Source organism: Botrytis porri (genome assembly GCF_014898465.1).
Source record: "Botrytis porri strain MUCL 3234 chromosome Unknown BPOR_002, whole genome shotgun sequence".
Lineage (NCBI taxonomy): Eukaryota > Fungi > Ascomycota > Leotiomycetes > Helotiales > Sclerotiniaceae > Botrytis > Botrytis porri.
The window spans coordinates 88,248-115,279 of record NW_024066076.1 but is presented as its reverse complement, the minus strand read 5'-3'; the positions used below and the strand labels follow the sequence as shown (position 1 = coordinate 115,279).

The 27,032-nt window shown below is 42.3% G+C and overlaps 8 protein-coding genes across 8 annotated transcripts; 5 read left to right on the top strand and 3 right to left on the bottom strand.

The window, feature by feature from the left end:
• Positions 1 to 627: 627 nt before the first annotated feature.
• EAF01_001122 (uncharacterized protein) lies at positions 628 to 5,004 on the bottom strand. Its single transcript, XM_038909372.1, has 5 exons — positions 4,827 to 5,004; positions 3,857 to 4,736; positions 3,369 to 3,800; positions 2,297 to 3,314; positions 628 to 2,242 (listed from the first exon to the last, which is right to left on the bottom strand). The coding sequence occupies exons 2-5, from the start codon at positions 4,637 to 4,639 to the stop codon at positions 1,119 to 1,121; spliced, it is 3,357 nt and encodes a 1,118-aa protein (XP_038774184.1). The 5' UTR covers positions 4,640 to 4,736; positions 4,827 to 5,004; the 3' UTR covers positions 628 to 1,118.
• Positions 5,005 to 5,241: 237 nt separating this feature from the next.
• Positions 5,242 to 6,677, top strand: EAF01_001121 (uncharacterized protein). The gene is made up of 4 exons (XM_038909371.1): positions 5,242 to 5,542; positions 5,620 to 5,659; positions 5,718 to 6,026; positions 6,080 to 6,677. Exons 1-4 carry the CDS (start codon positions 5,434 to 5,436, stop codon positions 6,462 to 6,464), a joined length of 843 nt encoding a protein of 280 aa, XP_038774183.1. The 5' UTR covers positions 5,242 to 5,433; the 3' UTR covers positions 6,465 to 6,677.
• Positions 6,678 to 8,582: 1,905 nt separating this feature from the next.
• EAF01_001120 (uncharacterized protein) lies at positions 8,583 to 12,080 on the bottom strand. Its single transcript, XM_038909370.1, has 3 exons — positions 11,916 to 12,080; positions 9,738 to 11,854; positions 8,583 to 9,602 (listed from the first exon to the last, which is right to left on the bottom strand). The coding sequence occupies exons 1-3, from the start codon at positions 12,032 to 12,034 to the stop codon at positions 8,875 to 8,877; spliced, it is 2,964 nt and encodes a 987-aa protein (XP_038774182.1). The 5' UTR covers positions 12,035 to 12,080; the 3' UTR covers positions 8,583 to 8,874.
• Positions 12,081 to 12,595: 515 nt separating this feature from the next.
• Positions 12,596 to 12,991, bottom strand: EAF01_001119 (uncharacterized protein; the record flags this gene model as incomplete). The annotated part of the gene is made up of 1 exon (XM_038909369.1): positions 12,596 to 12,991. The coding sequence occupies one exon, from the start codon at positions 12,989 to 12,991 to the stop codon at positions 12,596 to 12,598; it is 396 nt and encodes a 131-aa protein (XP_038774181.1).
• Positions 12,992 to 13,980: 989 nt separating this feature from the next.
• Positions 13,981 to 14,839, top strand: EAF01_001118 (uncharacterized protein; the record flags this gene model as incomplete). Its single annotated transcript, XM_038909368.1, has 3 exons — positions 13,981 to 14,047; positions 14,110 to 14,660; positions 14,720 to 14,839. The coding sequence occupies 3 exons, from the start codon at positions 13,981 to 13,983 to the stop codon at positions 14,837 to 14,839; spliced, it is 738 nt and encodes a 245-aa protein (XP_038774180.1).
• A 2,173-nt stretch (positions 14,840 to 17,012) lies between these two features.
• On the top strand, positions 17,013 to 18,526 carry EAF01_001117 (uncharacterized protein; the record flags this gene model as incomplete). The annotated part of the gene is made up of 2 exons (XM_038909367.1): positions 17,013 to 17,888; positions 17,960 to 18,526. The coding sequence occupies exon 2, from the start codon at positions 17,960 to 17,962 to the stop codon at positions 18,524 to 18,526; it is 567 nt and encodes a 188-aa protein (XP_038774179.1). The 5' UTR covers positions 17,013 to 17,888.
• A 569-nt stretch (positions 18,527 to 19,095) lies between these two features.
• Positions 19,096 to 19,547, top strand: EAF01_001116 (uncharacterized protein; the record flags this gene model as incomplete). The annotated part of the gene is made up of 3 exons (XM_038909366.1): positions 19,096 to 19,140; positions 19,188 to 19,483; positions 19,544 to 19,547. 3 exons carry the CDS (start codon positions 19,096 to 19,098, stop codon positions 19,545 to 19,547), a joined length of 345 nt encoding a protein of 114 aa, XP_038774178.1.
• Positions 19,548 to 21,001: 1,454 nt separating this feature from the next.
• On the top strand, positions 21,002 to 24,345 carry EAF01_001115 (uncharacterized protein; the record flags this gene model as incomplete). Its single annotated transcript, XM_038909365.1, has 8 exons — positions 21,002 to 21,004; positions 21,094 to 21,678; positions 21,734 to 21,783; positions 21,844 to 21,955; positions 22,016 to 22,474; positions 22,528 to 23,245; positions 23,304 to 23,822; positions 23,884 to 24,345. The coding sequence occupies 7 exons, from the start codon at positions 21,002 to 21,004 to the stop codon at positions 23,705 to 23,707; spliced, it is 2,331 nt and encodes a 776-aa protein (XP_038774177.1). The 3' UTR covers positions 23,708 to 23,822; positions 23,884 to 24,345.
• Between the last annotated feature and the right edge of the window lie 2,687 nt (positions 24,346 to 27,032).

The window sequence follows — 27,032 nt, the reverse complement described above, 5'->3', positions numbered from 1 at the left end:
ACCTTGAAGCAATTTGAATACTTGCTTATTGCACACATCAAAGATTTACAATTTATGGCATTTAATTGGTTGGCTTTCTTCATTGAGAGCGCTTTTGCGTTTAGGTTTGCGTCACTGTATGCGCCTATGCGCGATGCAAATTTAGGACAGTAACTGCTTGCCTATATGCCCTATACATGTATGCAATAGGATGATTTATGCAAACATGACTTCGTCACTCAATTTGCTATTTAACACGCATGAAACTGTAATCCATAGTTTCAACATCGGATTTCGATCTATCATCGACGCGAGGAAAGCAAGACGAACGGATGATTTGGTCAAAGTTCAAGGGAATAGAAACACAAAAGGGGACAATGGTGTAAACAGGAAAGAAAGATGATTGCTATGACTACGATGATCAATCCTCCCCTCTTCTTCTCCTCCTCCAAGCATGCATCGATTGTAGTAAATTTACTAAAGAGCACACGTTGAAACACACATGCGCCTTTGATTCCCTTGTTGGTATATCGTAGCTTGTGTCATAAGTACTTATGCATGCAGTGTAACATCAATCATGCACTACCCCTCATCAAGCCAAGTAATCAAACAGAAAGCTCGAACAGAAGAAAAATACACAAAAACTCATGTTGGTATGATAGTCATCATTTATATTCATCGATTACGCCACGTACTTCTTTAATATACATTCAAAGCTGACTAGCTGTCATGATGTAGTAAAACTTGCAGCTCCCTCCCAAACGCCATACTATGAAGAAACAACTTGCATAACCTTGTGCACAGTTACTGTTTCGTTACGATCAACCCCTTTCCATCAAACGAAGAATAATTGATACGGCGTAAAAACCTCTGGCGAAAAAGAATCGGGTGAACCAGAAATACCTCATCCGCGCCACTCCCCCCCCACCAACCACCAGAAACTAGGCAAATGTGGAGAAGCTTGGAGATATGCAGGGTATGGTGAAGAAGAGAGCTTATTTAAATTATACATTTTGCGTTTGGTTTTGAGATTTCGACGTAAAGAAAGATTTTGCTGTGAGGTCGACGACAGAATCATAATCGTTGAAAGAAAGATCATTATCGATAAGAATATCCTGTATAAGATTCAGAAGTTAGCTTCAATGATAATATCCACCATTGGAATTTCCATTGCCGGGCCATTGAGGTTGTATGTATGCTCCAGGCTGTTGTTGCTGCCCTTGCCATCCTCTATTCTCAAAGCTCGCATTTCGTGAATGAGAAGTTGCCTGGCTATATCCGCTTCCCCATTGATTATCCTGGGGTGTGACCGGAGACCTGGTGTAATCATGACCCTGAATTACGCTTGAAACTCGATCATCTACAGGAAGATAACCAGGCTGCGACATGCGCTGCGGCTCCCCAGAATATCCATTACTTCCAGTATTTTGTACACCATAACTATGGGATTCATGAGTATTGGGAGCTTGGTAACTGGGTGTCATACCGTCATAGCGTTGCTGCGATTGTTGTGGTTGAGGTTGTTGAGGTTGTTCTCGCGCACTTTTCCATTGCATGAAATCCGGCACCTCCGTACGGGCAAGGAGCTGCACCAAATCACTTGGGATGAATTTGACGCCCTTCAATTGTGGGTCACGAAGATAGATATCAGACCGAGGAATAATGCTAAGGAGGAATGTGATATCTCGTGGAATTACGTATGGTGCGGCGTTTGATTGCCATGCAGGTGCACCTTGCGTTTGTTGTATTCCCTTTTGTTGCGCCAACCTGCGTCCTGCAGCTCCCTTCAGAGGAGATTGACCACGAGCCAGTTTTCGTGGAGGGTTGAGCTCGCTTTCAAAATCTTCGGTTGGGAATGGTCGCTTTGGTGAGTTTGTGTTTTGATTCTGCATAAATGGTGGCGGTTGCTGTGGGCGAGGGCTTTGTTCTTGTACGTATTGTGGACGTGGACTATCTGGAACGGATGGAGCTTGCTCAATTGATTGCATGACCAACTTTGGCCTCATTTGTGAAGCAGGCGAAACAATTGGTCGTACAGCTGTAGGGTCGAATCCCTCCACACTGTAACGCGAAGAGAACCTGAGAAGCTTTGGATCATCCGGAAAGAGTTCCGCCATGCGCTTTTCTAGCTTCTTGATTTGGTCTAACGTTCCAAATTGAGATTCGTAGCTATGGAAGTAAACGTAAAGCGGCTTCGTCTTGTGAACAGTTTCGGGTTTCTGTGCTAGACGACTAACTGCAGTTTCGAAAGCTACCCTGGCATCTATGTCATGATTAGCATGGTCGAGGGAAATGCTGAGGTAAAAAAAAAACTTACTGGTGATGTCAGAAATGGAAATCAAGTGCTTTAGATACTCGAGAAGGTAGGTTTCATCGGTTGGGAAAAGTTTAGCGCCCCTTTCAAAGATCTTAGTACCAGATTTATCCTTGTATACCATGTGTTCAATCAACGCGCTGGCGACGTAAACTTCACTTGTGATCATGCCGCGTTGACGGGCCTCAGCAAAGACGTATCTTGATCCGGTTTTAGCGTCAATCGCACCATTTCCTTGAATGCGTCGCATAGCCCTCATTAGTGCAATCCAGGAGAAAGATACGGTTCTCTGCAAAAGTTTTCTCTGCATTTCATAACCTTGTGTGATAGCGTTCAGTTGGGCAGCTTTAGCACTTTCTCGGGCATCTTTATCGGGATCACTATCATCATCATCATCCTCTGCCTTTCGCACAATTGCACTGATGGAAGCGTCGATAGCTGAGTTTTCCTCAAGTTTAGCCTTTTCTTTTGTCTCTCTGACTTTCAAGTCCGCAATCAGTTCATAAAGAGATTCCAGAAGCTTGGCGTAAGGTGCCCGAACAATTGTTCCTTTCTCGACATCGCTTTTCCCAGCTTCCTCTGTAGAGAGCGTAGACTCAAGTCGATCAGCTTTCTTGAAAGCTATCAGACAACTCTCAGGGTTTGCGGCAATTCCATCGGCGAGAAAAGTATCGCCTTCCTTGTCTAAGTTGTTGTTGAAGCACCACTCAGCAGCGTCTACCCATATCTCAGGCCAAAAGCGTAACGCCATGACAGCTTGCTTGTAGACATATAAGATGCGCTGTTTGTAAGCATCCAGCTCATCCGCCTGGAGAACCAAGGGATCTTCCTGCTCCCAAGCTATCCACTTCTTCCATAGATCGAGTTGATGTAAGTACTCCTGATCGCCCTCAAATCCAAAAGCAGGTGGAAGTCGAGGTAAAGTTGTGCGCTGAAGTCCGCGAATGATATTCTCAAGCGCAGTATTCGCACTTCTTGCAGTCATATAATTTGGAGATCTCTCTTGAAGAAATTTGCGACCCTAACATGATCTGTCAGTTCTGAACCGTAACAAAATTTGAGAACCAAAACCTACCGTCATCTTATTCAGGCCCATCTCAAATTGATCATACTGTTTCCACAATTCATTCACGTTTGACATGGGAACACAGATGGCACGTTGATAGACTTTTCGCAATTGATCCATCTTTTGTTGATCTTGCCAACTATTGCCACCAATTGAACCAGGTGCACTACGAATGAATTGAATATAATCCTGCCAAATTTTACCAGAATCCCTATCAATCCCAATGTTTGCCAACACAAAATCGTATGCTTGAGACACGGTTGCACGAGCTGTACCACTGGGATCGACATTAAGGTCATTCATGCGGCGAATGTAGTTCAAATAAACCGACCATAATTGAATGTTCGGGACCGTTAATAATGATTTGCCAAAAATTTGTTCTGCTGCACCAAAGTTTTCGTATTCGAGTTCCATTTCAGTATAAGCAACCCATATCTCTGCCTGATTTGCTGTTAGTAAGTGTCGCAAGAGAAGAGACTGCCTGACTTATAACTTACAGAGTGTGGAAAGACCTTCAGGAATCTTTCATAGACTGCTCTGGCATCATCCAACTTGTTACGCTTGCGATGTTCACCGATCAAAGAAAGCCATGCTTCCATATCACCTCGTGGATCCTCCTTGACCCGATCTTCAAGCATACCAATCTTATCATGGGGAAGGCGAGCTCTAGGAACAGATGTACCTTGTGATGTACCAACAGGAATGGGCACTTGCACCGAAGATTGTTCTATAGGTGTTCCAACATTACTCGGGTTCATGGAATTGGGAACAGAGGAAAGTGCCTCGGGCTTGGAATCAACTTGATTCTCCAATTTGATGGATACTTCCTGTTGAGTAATAGAATTTTGCAATGGAGAAGGAGATCGTTTGGGGTCATCAGAGGCTGGAAGTTGCAAATGACCAGTATTAATTGGTGTAGATTCGTCATTCTCCTCATCAGAATCATCTGCAATAAAACCCCCGACAGTCTTTGGTTTGCGCACAGAAGTTTGAGAGCTGGGTCTTGTAATATCTTGTTCAGTTACCACAGCTGGAAGGGATGTAACAGAAGAAGGGTCATAATCGTCGCCAGCGGCCGAAGCAGCTGCGCCTGAAGGAGACAAAGCACGAGAAACTTGGGCATCTTTAACGGAATCTTGCTTGACATGTTCGTTGTTATCTTCTGTATTTGAAGGTAGATCACCCTCTGCGATTCCATTATCTCCATCTTCCCAAGCCGTAGCTTCTTGACCTGCCTGAAACTGATGTAAAAGAGCTATATCTGCATCTTCCTCCGCCATTTTGAAGACAAGACCGTTTCGAGTTATTGTTTGGAAGTGCGAGCGACAATTTTGAGTCAAAGTGGTAGGTATCGTAAATATTAATGGTCAAAAGTGTCTAGAAGATCATTGGTTATTAGTTAGCAAATGCACTTGCGTCGTTGTAGTGAGAAGATGTTAAGGGCAAGTTGGATGAGGCGAGGCTAACCTGTGTAGAGAATGCAACAAACTTGCGCGCAAAGTCAAAGGATCGTCGGCGCAACAAAGAAAGTAGGTAGAGTATCTAAGTCAATCAACTGTTGATTTCTTGATGATTGTTGTTGTAGAGGGACTCTTCAAAAAAAAGAAACAAACAAGATTTCTTTCCTTGTAGATATCGCCAAAAGTTGAGAGAGCTCTTTAGCTGCTAGGTACGTACCTAGCAACAACCTTGGAAAGAAGGCGAAGAAAATGAGAGCGACGCGCTAATACCAAGTAGGGTTAGCGTGTATCGTAGAGTGGAAATCGCGGTTCAATACACGCGATTTGGATTTTCCACACGCGTTAATACTGCCATTACTCACCGTGGTATTTGGAACTAAATGCTACCCCATCAACCAATTTATCGACTTTATTCGTCTCGACCCCCCGTGCTTTCTTCTCTTCTTCCAATACACAATACAATCACTACCATACAATCACTACCATAGTATTTCTCACAACCTTACAACATTCACTTGGTTGGCGTCTTTTGGTTAGAAAGAGTACAAATCTTGAATCGATTTTTGGAACTCATCTAAACATTATACGAAACAGCAAAATCAACCACTTTCAAGATGTCTGTCGTCTCACTCCTCGGTGTCAATGTCCTCAACAATCCAGCCAAATTTGGGGATCCTTATGAGTTTGAGATCACTTTCGAGTGTCTTGAGGCATTGCAAAAGGGTAAGTCACTGCTCTGCCTCTCTTGAGATTGCCGTCACCTCCATGTTCTCAATCGCTAATCTATCTATTCATCACAGATCTCGAATGGAAATTGACCTATGTTGGTTCTGCCACGTCGTACGTCTCCACCTCTTGAGTTTCTGCCTACTTCAAATCTGAAATTAACAAAACAAAGCGATGAACATGATCAAGAACTCGATTCTCTCCTTGTCGGTCCTATCCCAGTCGGCACAAATAAATTCCTCTTCCAGGCAGATGCCCCAGATACCAAGCGAATCCCAGATGCAGAAATCCTCGGTGTTACCGTCATTCTTCTTACTTGCGCCTACGATGGTAGAGAATTTGTTCGAGTTGGATATTATGTCAACAACGAATATGATTCTGAGGAATTGAATGCCGATCCCCCCGCCAAGCCACTCCTAGACCGAGTCAAGAGAAATGTTCTTGCTGAGAAACCCCGTGTCACTAGATTTGCTATCAAGTGGTGAGTCACCATGCACTCTTTAGGCAAAGTCACAAGCTAACAATTTTCCACAGGGACTCCGATGCATCTGCTCCTGCTGAATTCCCCCCTGAACAACCCGAGGCAGATTTGGTCGCCGATGGAGAAGAGTACGGCGCCGAAGAAGCTGGAGAGGACGAGGACGAGGAAGTTGAGGGAGAGGAAGGTGGCACAGCTGACCCAGATGCAATGGAACAAGATTTAGAGATGGCTGGCGTAGAAGCTGAGGGAGTTGCCGCTGAAGAAACTGGTGATGAGAGTGAAGATCTTGAGGCTGAGAGCAGTGGCGAATCCGATGAGGAAGTTGAGGAAGAAGAAGGTGCTGGAGATGATGACATGGAGATGGATGGCGTTGAGAAGCCAATCTCCGGAAAAAGTGGTGCCGTTACACATCAAGTTGATGTTGTCATGGCCGCCTAATTTCAATACCCCATACCCCATACCCCATACATAGTTTTTGATTTTAGAATTCATTGAGCGCGTTACGATAGGTTATGACTGGTAGGAAAACAGATATCAAGATAGCTACATGATGAATACAAAAAGTCAATAAGGATACCCTCGACAGGAATCTCGAATAGGCTTTTGAATGCTTTTAGTAGAGCATAAGAATTATGAACATATTTTCATCTTACTTAACCCTCTCACTGCGTTGATATTACTTTTGTCTCACTTCCTCCTGCTGAACTAGATTGGTGATACTACCTGTCACATATTTATGAAGCGAATAGCCAACTGGGCGCCAATTCTGACACGCAGCAAACTTTGGGTGGCTAGCACCTTTTTTCAACCACTGACAGGTGATTATTTAGCCTAGGGAGCTGTTCATGAATTTGACATTGAAGTATTCACAGTTTCCCCTCATTGTTATTCCCACCTTTAGCATTGAATTCACACCTTAACACAGCCAAGGTCCTATCCGTATTCCGAGCCAAGTACAGAACCTTCATTTTTGCAATGCCTTCTCGATATAGGAGCCATCGTCCGACTTCCGTTTGTTCACATACGATTCATGAAGGCACTGAAGGAAGATGTCCAAATATCGTAGCAAACTTACATATGTAGATAACATCATTTTCACTCAAGAGGGGAAATATCGCGAGAACGGTAACAGCGAATGGGTTCAGAAGAGCCGATATTGTTGTTATGTGTATATACTAATCATTCAATGATTCAATCATATCTGGAGTTTTCCCATTTCTAGCCAAGCCAGCCAGCCAGCTAGCTAGCAACGAACCACCCCAACGCCGGACCACCTGACTTGCAAGATATCAAATCTCACACCATATCTAACCTCCAAACTTCAAACTCCGCGCTCAGCCCTGCATCAAAACAAAGCTACAAAGTCCATTTTCTCACTTTGATTCCTTGTGTTTCTTTCTCGTCTGAGTCGTCTCGGTCGTCTCCCTCAAGGGAATCTTCGGAGCCTTTCTTTTGTTTCCAGTGTTTTCCTTGCTGTTGCCATCGTGCGTTCTGGCTTCCGAGGTGAACTGCAGTCCTTTACTCTTGGGTTTATTTCCAGTATTCATGTTTAATCGAGGGGGGACTTGTTTCTGTGATTCTGAGAGGCGTTTGGAAGACACTTGAGGCTTGTGTAGATGGAAGCTTTTAGAATGTAATGAAACTGATGGGAATTGATATGAAATGATTAGAATTGGCATGCGCAGGAATCGGAATATATAATTTTTAGAATTCCAACTCATCTAGGCAGCACCATGTTGGTGAAGTTTGAACTTCTCGATCTCCAATCTTCGACTAGGCACCAAACCATTATACATGTTCATTAACCATGTTTCGTGCTAAAAAAAATATTTATCACAGAGGTCTGGATATTGCCGTGACGATGTATGTAATAGGAGGGTCATGAGATTTCTCACCGGAAGACCTGCTAGCCAGCGTTAGTTTAGATTAATTAAATTTCATCCTCATGGTGGAAACATCTTCAACAATTCTATGCAATTCTGTTGCAATCGATCTGTTTGTATATCCTTTGATCTGAATTTCTCTAAGGGTTCACTCAGTCTACGCACCCCAGATTTTCAAACTGGCTCTCGATTATATGCAACTCGCGCTTCCATCTAACCCTCAAAAACAAATAACGCCCCAATTCAAACTCACACAAATATGCACCCACAGCTACAAAACATCTCGAATCTACGGGCCGTGTTAGTAGAATCATACATGACTTACGCCACACTACCAGACCCATATTAGACCTTCATCAGATCCTCCGTTTCCTAATTCAACTATCTGTCCCGGACTCGGCCCCAACATTCCCCCTCATATTATGCTGCCTGGGGTCTCTGGTCTCCCGCCTTCTCCACTTTTCAACCAGTTGTCGCCTAGCTATGGTAACTAGCCCACGACATTTTTGGGCAAAATTGAACCAGACGTAACGTCACTCCTTATTACATGGTAAAAATTTCATGAAATACTTCATTAAGTAGATAGATAAACTTGATGATATTTAGTCAATTTTCGACTACAATCATAGTAAGTAAACTCCACCTGATCTAAATAGCTTGAGCGGGGTGCCTCTATCCAATAATCTTCTAACCCAGATCAAATATCAATACATTCACAACATTGAGAACTGCATAAGTTTTGGATTCATACATCAAAATGTAATACCATTTCATTGAACGGTGATGTCATGTATTTCATGAAGTTAAACTTGCTAGTCTAACGCCCATCCTTCGTACGCTCCCTACTTCAGAATCATGTATTCTTTTTCAGTATCCTCGAAGTATCCCAAAGCCAGGTATCCACTAAATCCCAAGAACGCCCATTCAATACGACCATCTGCCCGTGCCGTCCATTTCACTGCCCGTTAAAACCATTTCCCAGTAATTCCACCCAACAACATATTCCTCTTCTGTTTGTTGACATACTTACTAACGTCATCCGCCCACCCCGCACTATTCTCTTGTACCTTATCTAAATTATCTCCCATGATATTGAGTTTCTCCGTCCTCTCATTGAGTTGTCTAGTCATGTAATCGCCCCACCCCTCTTGACTCCCACTAGGTCCAGCTCCACCTCCAACACTCCGAGCTAATCGTTCCTCTTCAGCTGAAGCGGCAAGCATGCGTTTACTAGGTGGACGACCAGGACCACCGATTAAGATATCGAGGTCGGTAGGAGAGACGTATTGAGTTCCGGATATCCATTGAAGATTTGAGATGGTAGGACGGGGAGGAATTAATGCTTCGGGATTGAACAATTTATCTTGACTTCTTCCAAGTAGAAGTCCGGTTCCCCAGACATTAACCATTGCTATCTCACTAGGACCAGTCCAACCAATAATATCCCCAGCAGGTGTAACGACACTATTCGACGAACGGGTTTTGTCCAGCATGTCCAATTTCGATGAGCCAATTTCTTTGAGTGCTGGAAGCGAGTAAGCGCGAGCTGTTCCATCACCAAAAACTCCGACGAGAGCGAAACCATGAAGTTCGAATTCGGTTACGGCAGCGGAATCACAAAAGACATCATCAAAGGTTTTGTGAGCACCTTTGGCACTGGAGGGTTTGAATATGCGGGCTTCCGTTTGGGTAACTATAGGATTATTAGTATTATATCAGATGGAAAAACGAACTCAGCCAAGAAAGGAATGACTGAAAGTGTAAGAAGCTACTGACCTCCTCACATAGGAAAGGAGGTCAATAGGGACCACGAATTTAGTGAACTTACCAACTACAAGGGCACCGTGTGTTTGCTGTCCATTTCGAAGTGCAGCTACGATAGGACCTGTTGCTGATGCAGGCTTTCCTGTTTCAGCTACAATGGGTGTAATTGAAATTACTTTATCGGAGCAAGAGGTCACTCCTGCTAACTGAGCTGTATATCCACCATTTTGTTGTGGTAAGATCTTGAATGTGGCGACCTTACCATTGTTCGTTCCCACGAAACAAGCAATGCTAGAGTATTTATCATCATCTAGTGTCATGACTCCAAATTCAATACATACGGGCCACTCCGGTTTGGCTGTAGTTTGGCTACTCCCCTTTCTCATGAAACTGCTTCTTTTATCTTGCTTGACGAAGTCACTCATCGCAGTGGTGAAGATGACCGATGGCCCTCGGAGATCGATGATTGAAAAGATTCCACCTTCAGACCCAACTCCCACAAATCCCACATCTGACGTACGGATTGCACTTATGGGTCCATGTGCCATGTCATAAAGGATAAATGGTTGTAGACCTTCCTTGAGAGATGGTTCTGCACGAACTGAAATATCCGTGATACCTCCTGGTTGCCTCTCGTTTGTCGGTTGCTCGCTACCATAGGCTCGATTGCCACCCCACCTATACACCACGACTTCACCGGCTGCTGTTCCAACACACAGCTCCCCAGTACTTGAAGCCATATTGACAGCAGAGATGTTGACAAATTCAGCACCCGCAACAGCTCTAGCCACATCGACTTGTAGCATACCGGAGTTTTCTAATTCATCCCCATGACCAGCGTCCCAAATTCGGACTGTACCATCACCGTGAGCCGTCTGAATGATATTACGAGCTTCATATCTCCTCAAATGCTTCACGCCCTCGGCCCCTCCTTTCAGAAGTTGAGGGCCTATAGCTCGAGTTTCTGTCATGCCGAGCCATCGCCCACGATCAACGGCAGATACAGCCACGAAAGTGACGAAAGGATGAACAAATGTAAGAGAAGGGTGAAGTTGATTGGTTGGTGAAATAGGATGACCACTAGGGAAACTTAATGTAACTAGCTCACCAGATGTCAGAAGTGCTATAACGGCAATAGGGTCTTGAGCACCGGCAAAATGTGGAGAAGTACGAGGAATAAGACAGAAATCTGCTATATCCACGTCAACAGGAATTGGTAGGAAATTTGAACGTTTTCCATCAAAGTGATCAGTCAGAATTTGCCAAGTGGAGGTTGCATAAACAGGAGTTACTCCCAACTCCATAAATGTCAATCCTTTTTGAGGCATGGTGGTGGGGATTCCACCAGCTATGAGTAGACCAGTATCATCGGGGTTCCCTTTGCAGCACCAAGCTATTTTTGCAAAATCTCCCTTCAACGAAAAGGTATCACCGGATCCTTGGGGTTGAGAACCAGGTACATTTACATGTGTATCTTGTAGGGTTCGAGCCATTATAATCCGACCGTCTTTAGGATCCCAAAATACAATGCTTGCATCATCATGCGCTGTAGCAATGAATGTTCCAGTTGGATGCCAAAGAGCTTGCGTGAGACGTGGTTGTCTCGGCGTACTCTTTCCCATAAAATCTCCATTCCCACCGGGGGCTCCAGCTGGTACTTCGTATTTAAAATATTTTATGGGTTTGTTTTGTTTGAAAGAGTATATCACAGCTCCTTCTGTGTATCCTATCAATAGCTGTCCAATATCTCTGGGGTGTAGTTGTAAAGACACACAACTTAATAACCTCGATCGTGGGTTCATTTCACGCCAAAAGTTGGGAAGACGTAATGGCGCAAGCTTCTCTCTATCCAGGTCGTAGCAGATAATATCTCCAGTTTGTAGTCCGATCAAGCACCAATCCAGCATAGGATCCGTCACAATGGTTGTCACTACTCCTGGCGGAGAGTAAGCCGCCAACTTCTTTGCCTTTGCCAAATCCCATACTATCACTTCGTTTTTGGAATCTACACTGATGAGTCTATCGGCGCAGAATTGTAAAGTTTTGACTGATGCCCGGCGGGGTAATGTAAGCTTTACTTGGACTCTCTTCTGACCAAAGATATAAATTTGTCCACTTCCGAATGTCGTCTCGTTCGTTCCCACTGCAAGTAGAGATTGGACTGGATCGAACGCGAGAGAACTAAATGGGAGAGAAGTTAGTTGAATGCCTTCAATTTAGACGGCGACGGACCCGGACATACCCTATTTGAGAATTGATGCCGAAACGATCTAGATCATCAGGCGCAAATAGACCTGGCAATATACCAGCAGATAAATCATTTTGTATACCCGCTTGCTTTCCACGTAGAAATGCTGCCATTTTGAACTGACAGATGTGGAATTATAATCGTTGTTGATATTGTGTTTGGGTGTTGGGTATTTATTACCTTTGATAGTGGCCAGGAGGATCAATGCTGTTGGAAGAACCCTGAAATTGCTTTATTGGCGTCATCTGAAGGAACCTACGTGGTATTTCTTGGCTATGAACGATGAAAAAGATATTGAGGGGGTTTTGTTAAACATCATTAGACAAAGATCATCAACACAACTTAAAATATTTATATCTTCACATTGATTGATATGTTATCATTCATCTAAATTTATTTCTTATCCGTCCACACAGACGTTCAATCATGTGGGCGCATGCGCTATGAAGTAGTTTTTTGACAGCAACAGTGCCCTTACAAAAGTTGCAGGTGGTACCTAAGGTCCAAGACACCAACTAACTACCTGCTTCGAACAACAATTCAAGCATCCAAATATGAGGTTCTTCAAAGATGTATATACAGAATCTCCATTCAACAATAACTATAGAACTCCATATCTCATATGGCTAATATTGCACATATCCATCCTCGTACCACCCAAGCGCAAATTACATTCAAGGTCGAGGTTGTCCTTGTTGCCATCCCCAAATCTCCCAATATTCATGCCAGGCACTTCGTATATTTGCATCCCTATTCTGCAATCTTAATAACCCTTCTTTCATTAAAGCAGGAAGCTCCCTCTCCAGTTCTTCCCGCCGCACCCCTGCCTTGATCAATTCTTGCGTTAAGTCGATTTGTTTCTTAATCTGCGCGACAGGATTGATGTAATACGGTGGGGGCAGGATTGCATCAGCAGCTCGTTTCTCGGCTGCTACTTGATCGCATTCTTTGCAACGCGGTAATGTGCGATCACAATCGAGGGAGGCTCTGATTCGAGGGAACTTGAGAGCAATATGTGCAAATGCAGGAGGTAGAATGAGGGGACGGTCGCAGGCCGGACATGCGGACATATTGATTTGTAGATGAGTCTCAGACGAAATGGGGTCGACAATGACTATAGGTGAGTATGATTCAAGGATGGATGTCAGGTATAGCAAATGGTCATAATTGAAAGATCGATTCGAACCTTCCTGACTGTACAATTCTTACCATCTTTACCTCATGTGAACAAAGAGCAAATTGCAAATGAGACTAGATTGGGCAACCAAGAATTGAAAATTCTTCATCGCGCACTGCAACCGTTCTTTGTCCGTTTTGGTGTGGCTGAAAGCAAATGTATGGGCAACAACACAAGCCCAACTAGATCCATTCGCGTGCAAAGTGCAAATCATGCTGTTGAATCCAAGACAATGCTATTTGTAGTTGGCTCCGAAAACAATAGAGAAAATAACAAGAATGGATTGGATGTAAATGTCCCGTTTTTTATATTTCTCCATGACCCAACGCATTCTCATGCCATAGGATGGAGGGTAAGTAAACGAAAAGATTCTCTTCTATCCTGCAATTTCCCCTCCAAGATCCCGCCATTGAAAGACAAAAGACCAGAGTGAATATTGAGGAATCAGTTTTAGTTTTATGAAGAGAAAAAGAAGAATCGGAATTCGAACTTGAAGATTGGAGATTATCTTGTACTCGAATTTTCAACATCATGTGATCTAAGCGAGCAATGGCGCCAACCTACCACTGAACTAAGCTTCTAAATATCGGCCAGTCGGCTTTTGGCATGATTTTTTTCATTCATTATCTCATTGGTCAAGGTCTCCCTTTGTTTTGAGCTAACGACTCTCATTAGTGCGGCGGGGTTTGTTTTTGTATGCGCCCCGCACTAAAATCGATATCTTCTAAATAGATTAAAAGCTCAATCAGTCATCATCCTTTTACCTGACATCACAAGATAAAAAAGTTACCTTGACGTTAGCATTCGATCAAATCTTCAACGCCAATACACCTCGAATCAAATAATCAATTCTCGATTTTCTCGACATCATCTAAAGACAAGATGGCTCCAGGAGGACCAGCAGCCGGACGTGGCAGAGGTGGGAAATTCAAGAAGTTCACTCGTGGAGGTAAGAATATCATGAATACAAGTGCTACATTGTGAAACATCCTGATTTGAACTTTCCAATAGGTGGTAAACACTTCTCTCGTGATCTTCGACCTCTCGACGCCAATGGAAACGAAATCCGCGAAAAGAATGCCGATGATTCATCCTCAGAAGAAGAAGAGGAATCGGAGGAGGAATCTTCTGAAGAAGAGGAAGAGGAAAAGCAAGAGATGACCCGTGAACAACGTCGCGCCGCTGCCAAAGCAAAGAAAGAAGCTGCTATCAAGAAGAAGAACCAAAAAGTCGCACAAGTTGGTGATCTTCCAACCGATAGCGAAGAAGAGAGTGAGGATGATGACATGCCCGCCAATCCCAATCATAGCAAGGCCGCTAGAGACCAAGCAAAGGCACCTCCAAAATCTATTGATGAAGTTGCCGATGACGTTGCAAAGATGAGCGTCAGCAAGGAACCTCAAGAGTTGAGTCGCAAGGAAAGAGAGGCAATTGAGGCTCAAAAGAAGAGAGAAGCATACCAAAGATTACATCTTGCTGGAAAGACTGACGAAGCTCAAGCCGATCTCGCAAGATTGGCAAAGGTCAGAGAGGAGAGACGCTTGGCAGCAGAACGCAAGGCTGTATGTTCCAATATACTCCCCTCCTTTTTTTGTCTTGAGATCATGCTAATTTTACGCAGGCCGAAGAAGAAGAGCGTAAGGAACAGGAGCAAGCAAAGTCAGAGCAATTGGCGAGGGAACAAAAGAGAAGAGAGGATGCCATGGGACCTGCAGCTAAAGGAAAGAAGGGAAAGAAATGAGGAGCTTTCCGATGTGAGATCTACTCTTCTGCTTTTATGGGTGAAGGCTTCTAGAATAAATATCCAGACATATATTTAAATCTCGGGGCGGCGTTGATATTTTTGCTTTTTCTGTATCGTTTGGCTAAAATCAATCTATACAACATTACATCTATCCTATTTTTATGAGCCTATATCACCTTCGTCGTTGCTGTCTTGTACTTGTGTGATCATCATGCTATGCTTGCAGATCTCCACAAATAAATCATCATCGAATTTCCATCAGTGTAATAAATCTATGATCTAAGTTGTTTTCGAACTATAAAATTATTCAAGTAGATAAGAAAGTACCTGTCAAGTTGTGCTGTCCCGAAACTCAACGTTATGCCGTCATGTCGCCATGCCCCTTTCCGCTTTCCCTATTCCCCACGCCACCTTCCTGTTCATCTTCACTCAACACGACAGAACACTTGATAACTATGAAACCAAACAATGGCCTTCACTCCATTAAATGATATAACATATAATCGAAGGCATGGCGCAGTGGTAGCGTATCTGATTCCAGCTCTTAGAATCTAGATTCCAGATGGTCCTGGGTTCAAATCCCAGTGTCTTCCTTAGTTTGATTTTTTGGTAGTTTTGGTTTCTTTCTTTTTGAATGAGAATAGCATATAGAATCCTAGTTCTACCCATTCATATTATGAGGGTGAATGAGGGTGGATGGAATGAAGGATTTGAAAAGGATGGTTTGTTTGCTTGGTGGCTTCCTTTGGAAACAGGGAGTGAGGGTGAGGTGGGACAAGTTTTATTTTCTTTTTGTCTGGGGGAACTGATGGATATCAAGTGAATTGGTAGAAAAATGATTGACTCGCTCTCTTTTCTTATTTCAATACTACTTAAGTTCTAAAATAGGTCAATCCATATGTATTCAAGTCCGAATGTGCAACGGCATCAGGAATATGGTTACCAGGACTGCAATTCACGTCGATTCTCAGCATACACGAGTTCATATCTACAACAACCTTACTATCATGAAATTACGCTTCTTTTATGATATAATGAGACTTTCATGTCAGTTCATTGTTAAATCACGTTTCCCTATTGATCAAACGGGGGCGTTCTTGCACGCTGTACCCATCCACGAATTCATCCGTCCTCCTCTTCTACCTCCAAAATTCAGACCAAATTATCTGCTCTTATAATCCATCACAAATCTGGACAAGAAACTCCATGCCCATACTTTCGGCTCCAAGATTGATATCCTTCAACATGAACGCGCTCAAATCACATGTTTCCGGTACCCATTCAACATCACTTTTTGGCAAATGAGACATCTCAGAGTGCAAAAAACTTTCGGTCTCAGCCTCTCGATAGTTGATTGTATCTGGGAGCAATCTAATGATTTTGTTCCATTTCATTTTTCATCGGACGTTTCCAAGTCACCTACGCAATTGGAATGAGGTATGGTAGGACGCTTTCTTTGTATGCTCCTTCATCTTGTCAAGTCGACCTTCGATATGAGAAATCCATTGACGAGTAAATACATGGCGGCGTCTTGGGGCAATGAAGAGATTTTTGATGACGAATCAGATGCCCCCGACATGCAAGGGTCGAAAAACAGTTGTAGAATGAACAACGAATACGGTTGCTGTCCTATGTACCGCGAGACTTGGAGCCCCTGGAGGCTTTCTTACAATTTGGATCTGGGGCGATCTTCAGGTGTCGATCTCGATCAGTATAGTGGTCGGACTGGGGACTGAAAGTCGTATGTACGGGACGTTGTTAATACCCATGCCTGAAGTTAATGGGACTCATGACGTTTCCGGTTTGATAATTCTAGGCAAGAACATGTATCGATGAAGTTAAGATCGGAGAGCGGCGTGTTGTGACTGGTATCGAAAGATATGCTAGGACGAGATGAGTATAGATTTGGATCGATATTGGGGAATGTCTCTTCAAGCATGTTCCTATGGCAGCTATGTGGTGAAGGATGAAAGCAGTCATCTGAAATCAAGCTGTTCTTGCCGGCTGAGCTTGTCACAAAATGTTGGGAAGGGGATGCAATAAGATCACTCATTGTGGAAATGTGAATGATGGAAAGAAGATAATGGATTATGGTCAATGAGTGCAGTACACGACAAGACACTGAACATTTGAACGTACGTCTCCTCACCCGTGGAATGAGTGCTATTTATCTCACTTGGAGAGTTCACTGACATTATGGTGGTCTTCATTCAATGGTCCTCACATCTTACACTTTGCGGAACAGACCAGAGAATTGAGAGCCGCAATTCTGATGGTTCTACATGGATAACATGCTCGTATCAGTTGAGATACATTGATGAAGAGAAGCTACCAGATATCTAATTATCGGTCTTTATTTTCCAATGCGTACTCAAAAAACGTCGGACAGTATTCTATACTCAAATGTCGGCCTACAGATTGGCGGTATCTACTGATGTATTATTCTGAGCTCGACTGCAGTTATTTTGGCGGTCTTGTGTATTGTTCAGCCCTCCTGTCATCAGCAGTATTGGGGCGTTGAGTTGACCAATCAACGTACCTTTTGAGTTGACCCCAAATGGTTAGTACGAACTAAGGTTACATCAACTATTCAAGGACCACCATTGTCCAGAAATTGCATGTTCGAGGCACGCCAGCAAACTTGAGAGACTCGAGCCTCGACATAATTCGATTCAGTTTTGACATTCTCTGGTGCGATTGGAATTCATGATTTCTCTCACTATCGGTCCTAACTTCTCATGTTCGTAAGAGATATAAAGAACCAAACTCTAGAGAGCGGTCGTTAGAATCTCCTCTCATTCTTGTATTTGGTACACGGAATCATGCATTAGCTTTGAATAGATTCTTGAAGAGAGAAAGGCTTAAAACCTGCCCCCCAAGGAGCTCCAGCAGAGGGGAACATTACCAAATTCAATTCTCCAACGGATTAACACCCTACTGGAAATATATCCTTTTTTCTTGACTTCTATAACTCATTCCAAGCCGACATCTCGCCTCGAATTTAGGTCATTCAACGTGGGATCTTCAAGTGACGTACAATTACTAGGTAAGCACGCGAGCACAGCTACCTTTATCGCGTTGTATCTCCGATCGCATGTTGACGAAATGAATAAAGAAATGAAGATTTCTGGCAATCTTGAGTTCTACCGAAAAATTCTAGATTTTGAGAACGACACCGGCAAACATGAATTGATACTCGGAAATCTCGATCGTTCACAGCAAAGGGCAATTCATTCAATTGCTGATAGTAGGAACTTGAACTATGAACATCGTCATGGTTATGTGAGAGTCTTGCGTAATTGTGCTACCAATTGGAACATCGAGGTTATGATCGAAAACTCTGGTGCGGAGCTCATCGATTACCATGAACCAATCGACTCCGGAAGACCCCTGGACGAACAATCCCACTCCGAACTCGATCTCTTTGGCTCTAATACAGAAGTAGAGCCATTGCTTCAATTTTTTAGTGTGCCCATTTCCACTGGAATTGCCCAGGACAATGTCGCGTCGGAAGGCTTACCGTTAGCACAACCCGAAACTGGCTCGCAATTAGATATGCCCGAGTATGAATCTGTGGTAATTCATCAGCTATCAACGGAATCGAAATGGACTTCAATACACATGTCGGCGAAGAAGTTACTTTCGCTGCAAATTTCGGCACACCAGGATCTCCTCGGACAATAGTGATTATGACCCTATTCAACAGAATATCCAATGCCAAGCATATGTCTGCAAAACTTGTCAAAAATCCTTAAATCAGCAGAAATTTTTAGACCATCACCAGACGTTCTTAAACCGCCACCTCATACTTCGCCCACTTAGTCCGACAATTAAAATATCGGAGCGTCATTGACCGACGAAGTATTTTTGACAATACCTTTATACGCCCCCCTAAACTCTTCGAGTCGGCGGAACTCAGGTTCCAACTCCTTTAACTCGCCCATACTACTATCACCAGTTCCTTTATCCGTACATGACCCTTCAAAATCACCACTTGATAGATTTGAGTGCAAGGACTACATAAATGTGCGAGTGGAAGTAGGTCAGGATCCGTTTCTAGTCTTCGGGGCGAGCATGGACGTAATCGAATTACGCAAACCTCCAGGTATTCAAGCGTAAGCAGAGACAAATCTTTGAAGAGTCAGACGATGGATGACACACATGATTCACCGTCTAGATGCACCTCCTCTGGAGGATCTGGTCGGAGTGGACCCCTAACTTCTTTTGCACGCATCGGCACGAAAGCTATCAAAATGATCGGAGGAGCGTGTTGGAAATGCCGAATTCTGGGCAAAAAGGTTAGTCTATGAAATATTAGAGACTGAATAATGCTAACGCCGGTTAGTCTACAGAAGAGAATCCTTGCGATACTTGCCCAAAACGAAACAAAGCTGGCAAAACAGCTTGGACTCAAATTGGTTGTAAACGAGGCACGCTCTCAGAGGAGATGGAGTCTATCGATCTCTGTCGAAATCATATTCCTAGCCAATGCCTTCTGGTATCGATATTTTTTGTCTTCAATGCCGGCGTCGTTGGTGTCAAAGCTCAGACTCGCATGAAAGCAAATGTCCAAGACGCCACGGTAATTGGACCTTTCATATCGGATCTCAAAATAGTGGCAGGTTGTGATTCGTGTAAAAGGTGCAAGGCTTGTTTCTTTAACTTCCAGCGATGGGTTCAGTCCACTAAGAAATTTGACAGTTAGTATGTACAAGGTGGAAGCCGTCCTGCGAAGCTTGTCAAAGTTTCCAATGTCCATGTATATATGGTGGAGTATCGGAATTAGATGGTTCCGAAGTCGAGGACTACAACGTTGCCAGCCTATCAGTACAACAGAAAAGTGGCAATCTTATGGATTGAATAGTTCAGGACACTTCTTCCAATATCTGTTTCAGGATGATAGACAACCGATTACGCGTGAGGCTACTACAAATAATGAACCTCAAACAATTCTTTCAAAAAGATGTTGGAGGGGACCCCAACCTAACAAGCCAATTGAAGTAGACGACATTGCAAATCTCTTTTGTGGAGGGGCTCCACTTTCAGAAACGGCAATGAAGATATTGTACGGAAAGTGTGGGGAGAAGCGATGGCCGCACAAGCTACCACGGCAAGTTATCTTTTCTTACCGAAGCCATCCTTTTTCTCGTTTTCCATATGATAACGTCTAGTTCTAGAATCCACATGAGTTTCCGAGAGGTTCACTGGAAAATTCATCCGAATGTCCCGGTCCGGTAAGGACACTATCAGCTTTCCAGCTCTTGGTAGCCGTTCTCACATCCGTACATGTCGAACCATTCAGACGAAGGCTGCGCGAATATTAGATAATTTGTGTGCTTTACAACAAGCAACTCTTGAAGTGAATAACGACAGGAGTTTTACTTCAGTCAAGATGTTCGTGTGCGTACACCATTGGTAAAGTGATTAAAATAAGGAACTTACTTACATGATTGGTGTACATCAGGATACAAGTTATTGGTATATTCCAATTCATACTGTTACGACTGGCTTTGGCGCCATATATGAGAAACGGATTGGAATGGGTTAGAATGTACGCAATTCACGACGCGTTCCTCTTTTGTCATGGGTCATTCTCTTAAGAATTATGAATGCCATGTCGAAGCTTGCGCCAGAATGAAAATTTTCCACGGGGTGCACCGCCACAGAGTACCCACCGCGTCAACATTCCTGGGGAGAAGGGATCGTGTAGTACAACGCCGATTGAAAAATCGATCTAAGGTATATTTAAGCCATTGGCAAGCGAATTGTCGGTTCAGAAATAGAAAAGGGGAGACTGAACCGCTTGACAAACCATACGAGCCGGTTCAACCGAAGTAATTTCGAAATGCATCAGTTTCGGGCGACCACGTGCACAAGCCCCAGAAAATCTTGGCGGAAATTCTGCGTTGTCATACCGAGTACTTTGATCTCCGTAACCCTTGTTATATCGATAAGGAATTCACCGCCACTTTTGAAGTTAGAGACTGCGATTACTCATTCATGGACTTGAAATTTATCTATGGAGAGATGCATACGAAGGACTGCCAACTCACAATCCCGATCCAATGATGTTCGTGGATTCATAGAGGCGGCCATGAAATTTGGCATCTAAAGGCGAAAGCCTCGCGGCTCAACTGGGGCGCAGGTGAGTATCCAACGATGGTGAGTGGCAAGGGCTGGTTCTTAATTTTCATCGGTCCAGCCATTTCTCTTCCTTTTCTTACATTTTTTTACACAATCAAATCTAACAGCCCTTCCCAGAAATGTCGAGTATGAGTACCGAGGAATTATTGAAGAAACTCGACGATCAACATCAAGCTTACCTCGAGACATTCAAACTTGTTCACGATGCCCTAAATAACAGCATCACAAATACAAATCCTGTTAGTGCGGCACCACAAAGTCCTGGTTCCATCCGAACATTTACAAAACGACGAAGAAGATCTACCAAAGATGATGGTGACATTCCCGAAATACGACCATCGACACTTCACAGCTCCGTTTTATCAGGAGACAGTGACGATAGCGATGATGATGACGATTTATATGTTCAAACACCTCTCGCACCTTTCAAATATGACGAAGAACAATTACGACAGCATTTCAGAACTTATAATTTCACGGACGCTGGTCATATAATTCTTGAAAGTGTGATTACGAAAAATGGACGACTTCTAGATCCTGTTCTATTTCCAGATTATCATAGAGCTGATCGATCCCATAATTCCCATTATTCTGTATTTGATGTTGGAAAAGATGGAGCCCCTCTATCTAGAAGAGATGTAGTGAAACCAGGTACTACCAAAATTGATTCTGCTATATGGCAAGCGGTTAAAGTGAGCGAATGCATCTACCATGAAAAGATCTTTGCATCTAAGATTTTGAGTGTAGGACTTAAATAGTGATTCCGAATCGCTCCGGCCGGCTGTGGGAAGGATAACGTGAGTCTTTCCTTCACTCCTATATTGATTATTCCTTGAGCTAATTTACCTACGCAAAAGAATTGTTCGAGAACCATCTCCTGTCGTACTTGGGGCCTTACATCTCACTTTGAATAAGACTTTTGACATGGATGAATTATTCAATCATTTAGTTTCCGACGAAGTTACATCTGTATGTGTGTTTGACTGAACAGATTCATGAAAGTTTTTTTTGGCTTACATGATGTGACAGGCCAATATAATGCGAAGACCTTTCTCTGCTGATAGCCGACAACAAAAGTCCTTTGTTTTTAACTTTGAGTACTGGACAATCGTGGGGGAAGAATGTCAACCAATGCCTTGGCAACTGGCCGACAAAACCCCAAGCACTTCAAAGGATCACATCCCTATATCGAGATGTAACTCCGTTGTAGCTCTCTCCTTATCTGGTGACCCTATCCGAAAGTTGAGAAATCCTGCTAGACGTGCTAGTACAGACTATGGGTATGTTTATGATCCATGGGCAGCATGGCACGTTCTCAATATTCAATGCTATCCAGACCATCGTCATACCATGGATGTCCATGATTCAACCAAGCATTATGTAAATGGACCGGAAGCTTTTCTCCATACACTGCTCTCAGAATTTAGAGATGCAGAAAAGAGATTCGAAGCAATATATATGAAGATCAGTAAGCTCGTTTCACCACCAGTAAGTTATGTTCTCGATTCCAAAAATTCATTTCGTACTGATCCATTCTCCAGGCAAATTTTATGTTCGATGGGGAAATTAGAGATAAATTACTTTTCGAAGATGAAGAATTCACCTATTCCCGTCGCTATTTCTGGGCCTATCAAACACTCGGTCTATTGAAGAATGGACTTAAAGCCATGATGGATAGTTACGAAGATACGTTTACCGATGATGTTTGGGAGGGAAAACATAAGACTCTATGGCCAATGTTGGATCCGGACTCCCATCGGAATAAATATTGGCAAAAACGCATGCAAAAATTAAAAATAGACTTCGAAAAGCAGATGGCTAACCTATTCAAACTTTATGAGGAAACTGACGAAAAAATGAAGGAGATTAGAACCTTGAGGGATCAACTTTTCTCGGGTACGAGTGTTTTGGAAAGTAGAAAGAGTGTGGAGATGGCCGCGGTTACTATATTACAGGGTCACAATATCAAACTATTGACTATGGTTTCGATATTCTTCCTTCCCCTCACCTTTGTAACTTCGGTATATGGCATGACGAATATGACCACTGATCATGATTTTACCCCTTTCGCTATAACGATGGCGACTGTCTGTGTTCCTTTCTTCTTTTTAGTTGGAGCATTAAACACTACCAGTGGTATGCAATTTTGGAGAGTAAGGTGGTATAGGTTTTTGGGATGGTTTGGACAGCAAGGTATTCACTCATCGTCCACTTCACCATCATCTTCGGCGGTCACTAAGACTTCATCATTGATGGGAGGTATGTACCAATTTATTTGATAACAAAGAGGATGAGAAAAAAGCTAACATCTTCAAAGACCCCTCACAATCGTATCCCAGTACAAGCTCGAGTTCCATAAACATTAATCACGATAAACCTAAACCTCTTCCACACTCATATTCAATCAATACCGCTCAATCTCTTGCAGCTCGGAAAGAGCTTACCTCGAATAGTAGTCATAAATCTCCAATCAAGTCACCTTTTTCGCCATCAACCACGCCATCTATGAATCCAATTCCAGAGCATCCATTATCAATGCCAATGACTTCGTATACGCCTACACCAAGACCAAAATACACTTCGATATCTTCAATCGATACCATTACAGCAACAACTGGCCCGAGACCTAGCTTGACAAGAAGTGCGAGTTGGTGGGATATGGCTTTGAAAAAGGGAAAGAGAACTGTCAGTTCTAGAGGGGAGGGATTTGGCGGAGTGTGATTTGAAGCGGGTTTTTGAGTACCCGAATCAATCTTGGTCTGCTTCAATTTATGCAGCTGTTTTCATCGTTTTCATCGTTTACCTCAAAGTCGAAAACTTCCCACCCTTACTCAAAGTGAGTCTACCTTATGTGTATGTTGGAGATTCGGGGTATTTAGCTAAGGATGTTTCTTAAGGTCGTTGTATCAAACTAATGAATGTTATCAAACCAATGAATGTTGTTGCATTGAAAGTTCATTCAACTTTTACCATCCACATAAACTCTGTGTTTATTTGCCCCATATATAGCGATCCAGATAGAAATTCGATAGTGATTTCGAATAATAGACTCGGACGGAAAACCTCAGCTCTGTAAGGACTCATTGTTTTATTGGAGATCCCAAGGCAGTAAGTAGTGCTAGAATAATGAACAGAGAGAGGAAAAATCTTTATGGGCGGGACAAAAATGAGGAAAACGCCACAGAAAATTGGGAAAGAGGTCAAAGTGGAATTAATATGTGTCATCATTGTAACCCGAATCTCACACGTTCATCAATTTCTTCCATCTGCTCTTTATTTATTCACGAGGCATAACATTCACCACCAAAAGACATCATTCTTTGTAAGAGAACTTACAATATCATGCATCACTAGCAATCAATTTTGACCAAGTACATGTTAAAAGCTTTGCATTACAGAAAGTACAGACTGTGTTGTGATTCAACCGTCCGTGCTATATCCATGTCTTCGTCCCACGTACTCTTCTCCATAAACCATATTTTTTTTCTGACGCCCATGACTACCCGCAAAATGCCAGTAACCCATGATGCCTTTAACTGCTAAAACTTATCCAGCCAATTTCTGAGTTGCTTTCTCGTCAAGAACGGGTTCTTCAACGGAAGCTTGACGTTTGACACTACCACCTGCGGTACCAACATATACTGGCAGAGCTGGAATAGATCCGGGTTGATGCCAAACACTCATGATGTATTTACATTTCTTACAGGGGCGAATGGCTGAGACGGATCCATATTGAGAGGTGTGGCATGATAGGCAGTACCAACTGTTAGTTAACCCCATTGATGCTTGTTGTTATGAAACTTTGTGATTTATCGAGATGTGATGTCGCTTCGAGGTTTCTGAAGTTGTTCGACTTTGATTCAATTATCGAGATTGTTTTTATGCTCTAGATGTTTTTCTTTCGAGGTTTGGAATAAACTTGTGAAGATCGTGGGCTATATCTTTAATAACTGGCTAGTGATGCATTTTCATTGCCTAGGGATTTACAGCAAGTGTTAATGGAAATGATAAACCATTTTGGAGCATAGAACTGAGGGATTTTGAGCCATTCAGATTAGGATGTTGTGCATGAACTACCTTGTTGAGGTTTGGAATTACTTTAAATGTCTATTCACAAACACTTACATGAAACTTATGCTTACTTCTGGAGCTTCCGAAATGAATTTGAATCCCCAAGTGGAATGTAATCGGGCAAAAAATAGAAATAAAACATTTGGGTCTTGCACAACGGTGATTTGCTATGGAACGGAAGGTTTCGATGTAAAGTATACACTCTGAGTCACTGAAGCCCCTGCACCAGCAACTTAGAATGACTAATCCTTGAAGATTCAGAATAACGATACATCTTTCAATCATGGTTCGCTGCTATTTAAGGGAGATGAAGTCCTTTAATAGAACTGGTTCGCTACTTCAACGGTCCTTTACTACAAAACATTACAAGACGCGCGTCTCAGATCCTAAAGATCATCACACCCTCAATTCAGAACATCAGCACCACTACAAGAGAAGCAAATCATACACCAATCAAGATTTGAAAAGATGACTAGTCCAGTCAAAGAAGTCAAAACACCTGCTCATGAAGATGCCATCAATTTTCATTGTCTAGTTTGCGGATTGGACGATGAAAATTGCCGAAACATACCAATAAAGCAGTGCAAGAATTGTCGCACCCGGTGGGAGATGAATAGTAAAGGGAGAGTGGAAATGTAAAAGACGTAGCTTGTTCACACGATGATATCGTGAGAAGAGGGAATGCGGATTTTTTGAATACTGAGACGAAATGAAGAAGGAAATGGCAGTACATTAGTGGTTTCAAATGAGATGCTACAGGAGCTCACAGATTTGAATTGGATTTTGAGTCATAGAGGGGACCTGAAAAATAATGTCTTCATATCTGTTCCGGAGACAATCTGATACCCATGAATCTAAATTTCGAGAGCCATGATTCAAACTTGCACATGTGACAAGATTGTATAGCGAGATTGATTAGGATAATCGAACTCGGTGTTTCCTACGCCATTCGGGAATCTCGTACAGCCTCTCTGCCGGATAATTCACCGCTTGAATCTCTGCGGAGTCATGGAACTGCTTTGATTCACAGCTTCCAACAGTGAATATATATCTTATACATTCAGATTGAAGAATAGATTTACAAAATGAACCACCATTCACATATCAATAAGAGTATATCTCAATTTTAACATGGATCAATCAAGTCAAATACCTTCAAAGTACATCTTTCCTAGAAAATTCCTCAGCGATCACAACAAATTCCAAGGAATTGACTCCAAGACTTTTATTCTATTCTAACCTTAATGAATGAAGGATCAGACAATAGTTCAAAGGGTTTATTAATTGATATAGGGCACAGAAAAAGGTTATAAAGTATTAAAAAGGTAACTCAAAAGATGATCCCTTATATGCCTCACTTATTAATAATATATTAATAAAAACTGCCTTTCTAATTCATCTTCCTTTTACTAAAAAAATAATAATAAATATAATTATATACTCAAATCTAAGATCTTATAGTATTTTTAATATATATCTTTACAAATAAATATTTCCTTAAAACGTTTCACTCCTAAACTACACACAAATTATCTATACCCATGAATTATCTACAGATAATCTGCTCCACAAATTATCCATTAAAGATTCTACCCGCTTCATAAATTATCTATTAAGACTTTAAAATTACTTACTCCATACAAATAATCCACAAATTATTTATAAATAATCTATCTACTTATAAATAAATGAATTATGCGTAAATATATAGATTATCTATAAATAATTTACAAATTATTTATAAATAATCCATAAATATATAAATTCTTTGTTTTTTTCGTTTAAAATATAAAGCTATTCCTAAATTATTTTCTAGTCTAAAAGTAATCCAAGCTTAGATTTATACTAATTTTTATATTAATTATAAGATTATATTAATATTATAAAAGATTATAAATAATTATATAATATACAAATAGGTAAATATTTATAAGTAATTTATACCCGCCCCACAAATTACCCATCCAAATTCTGA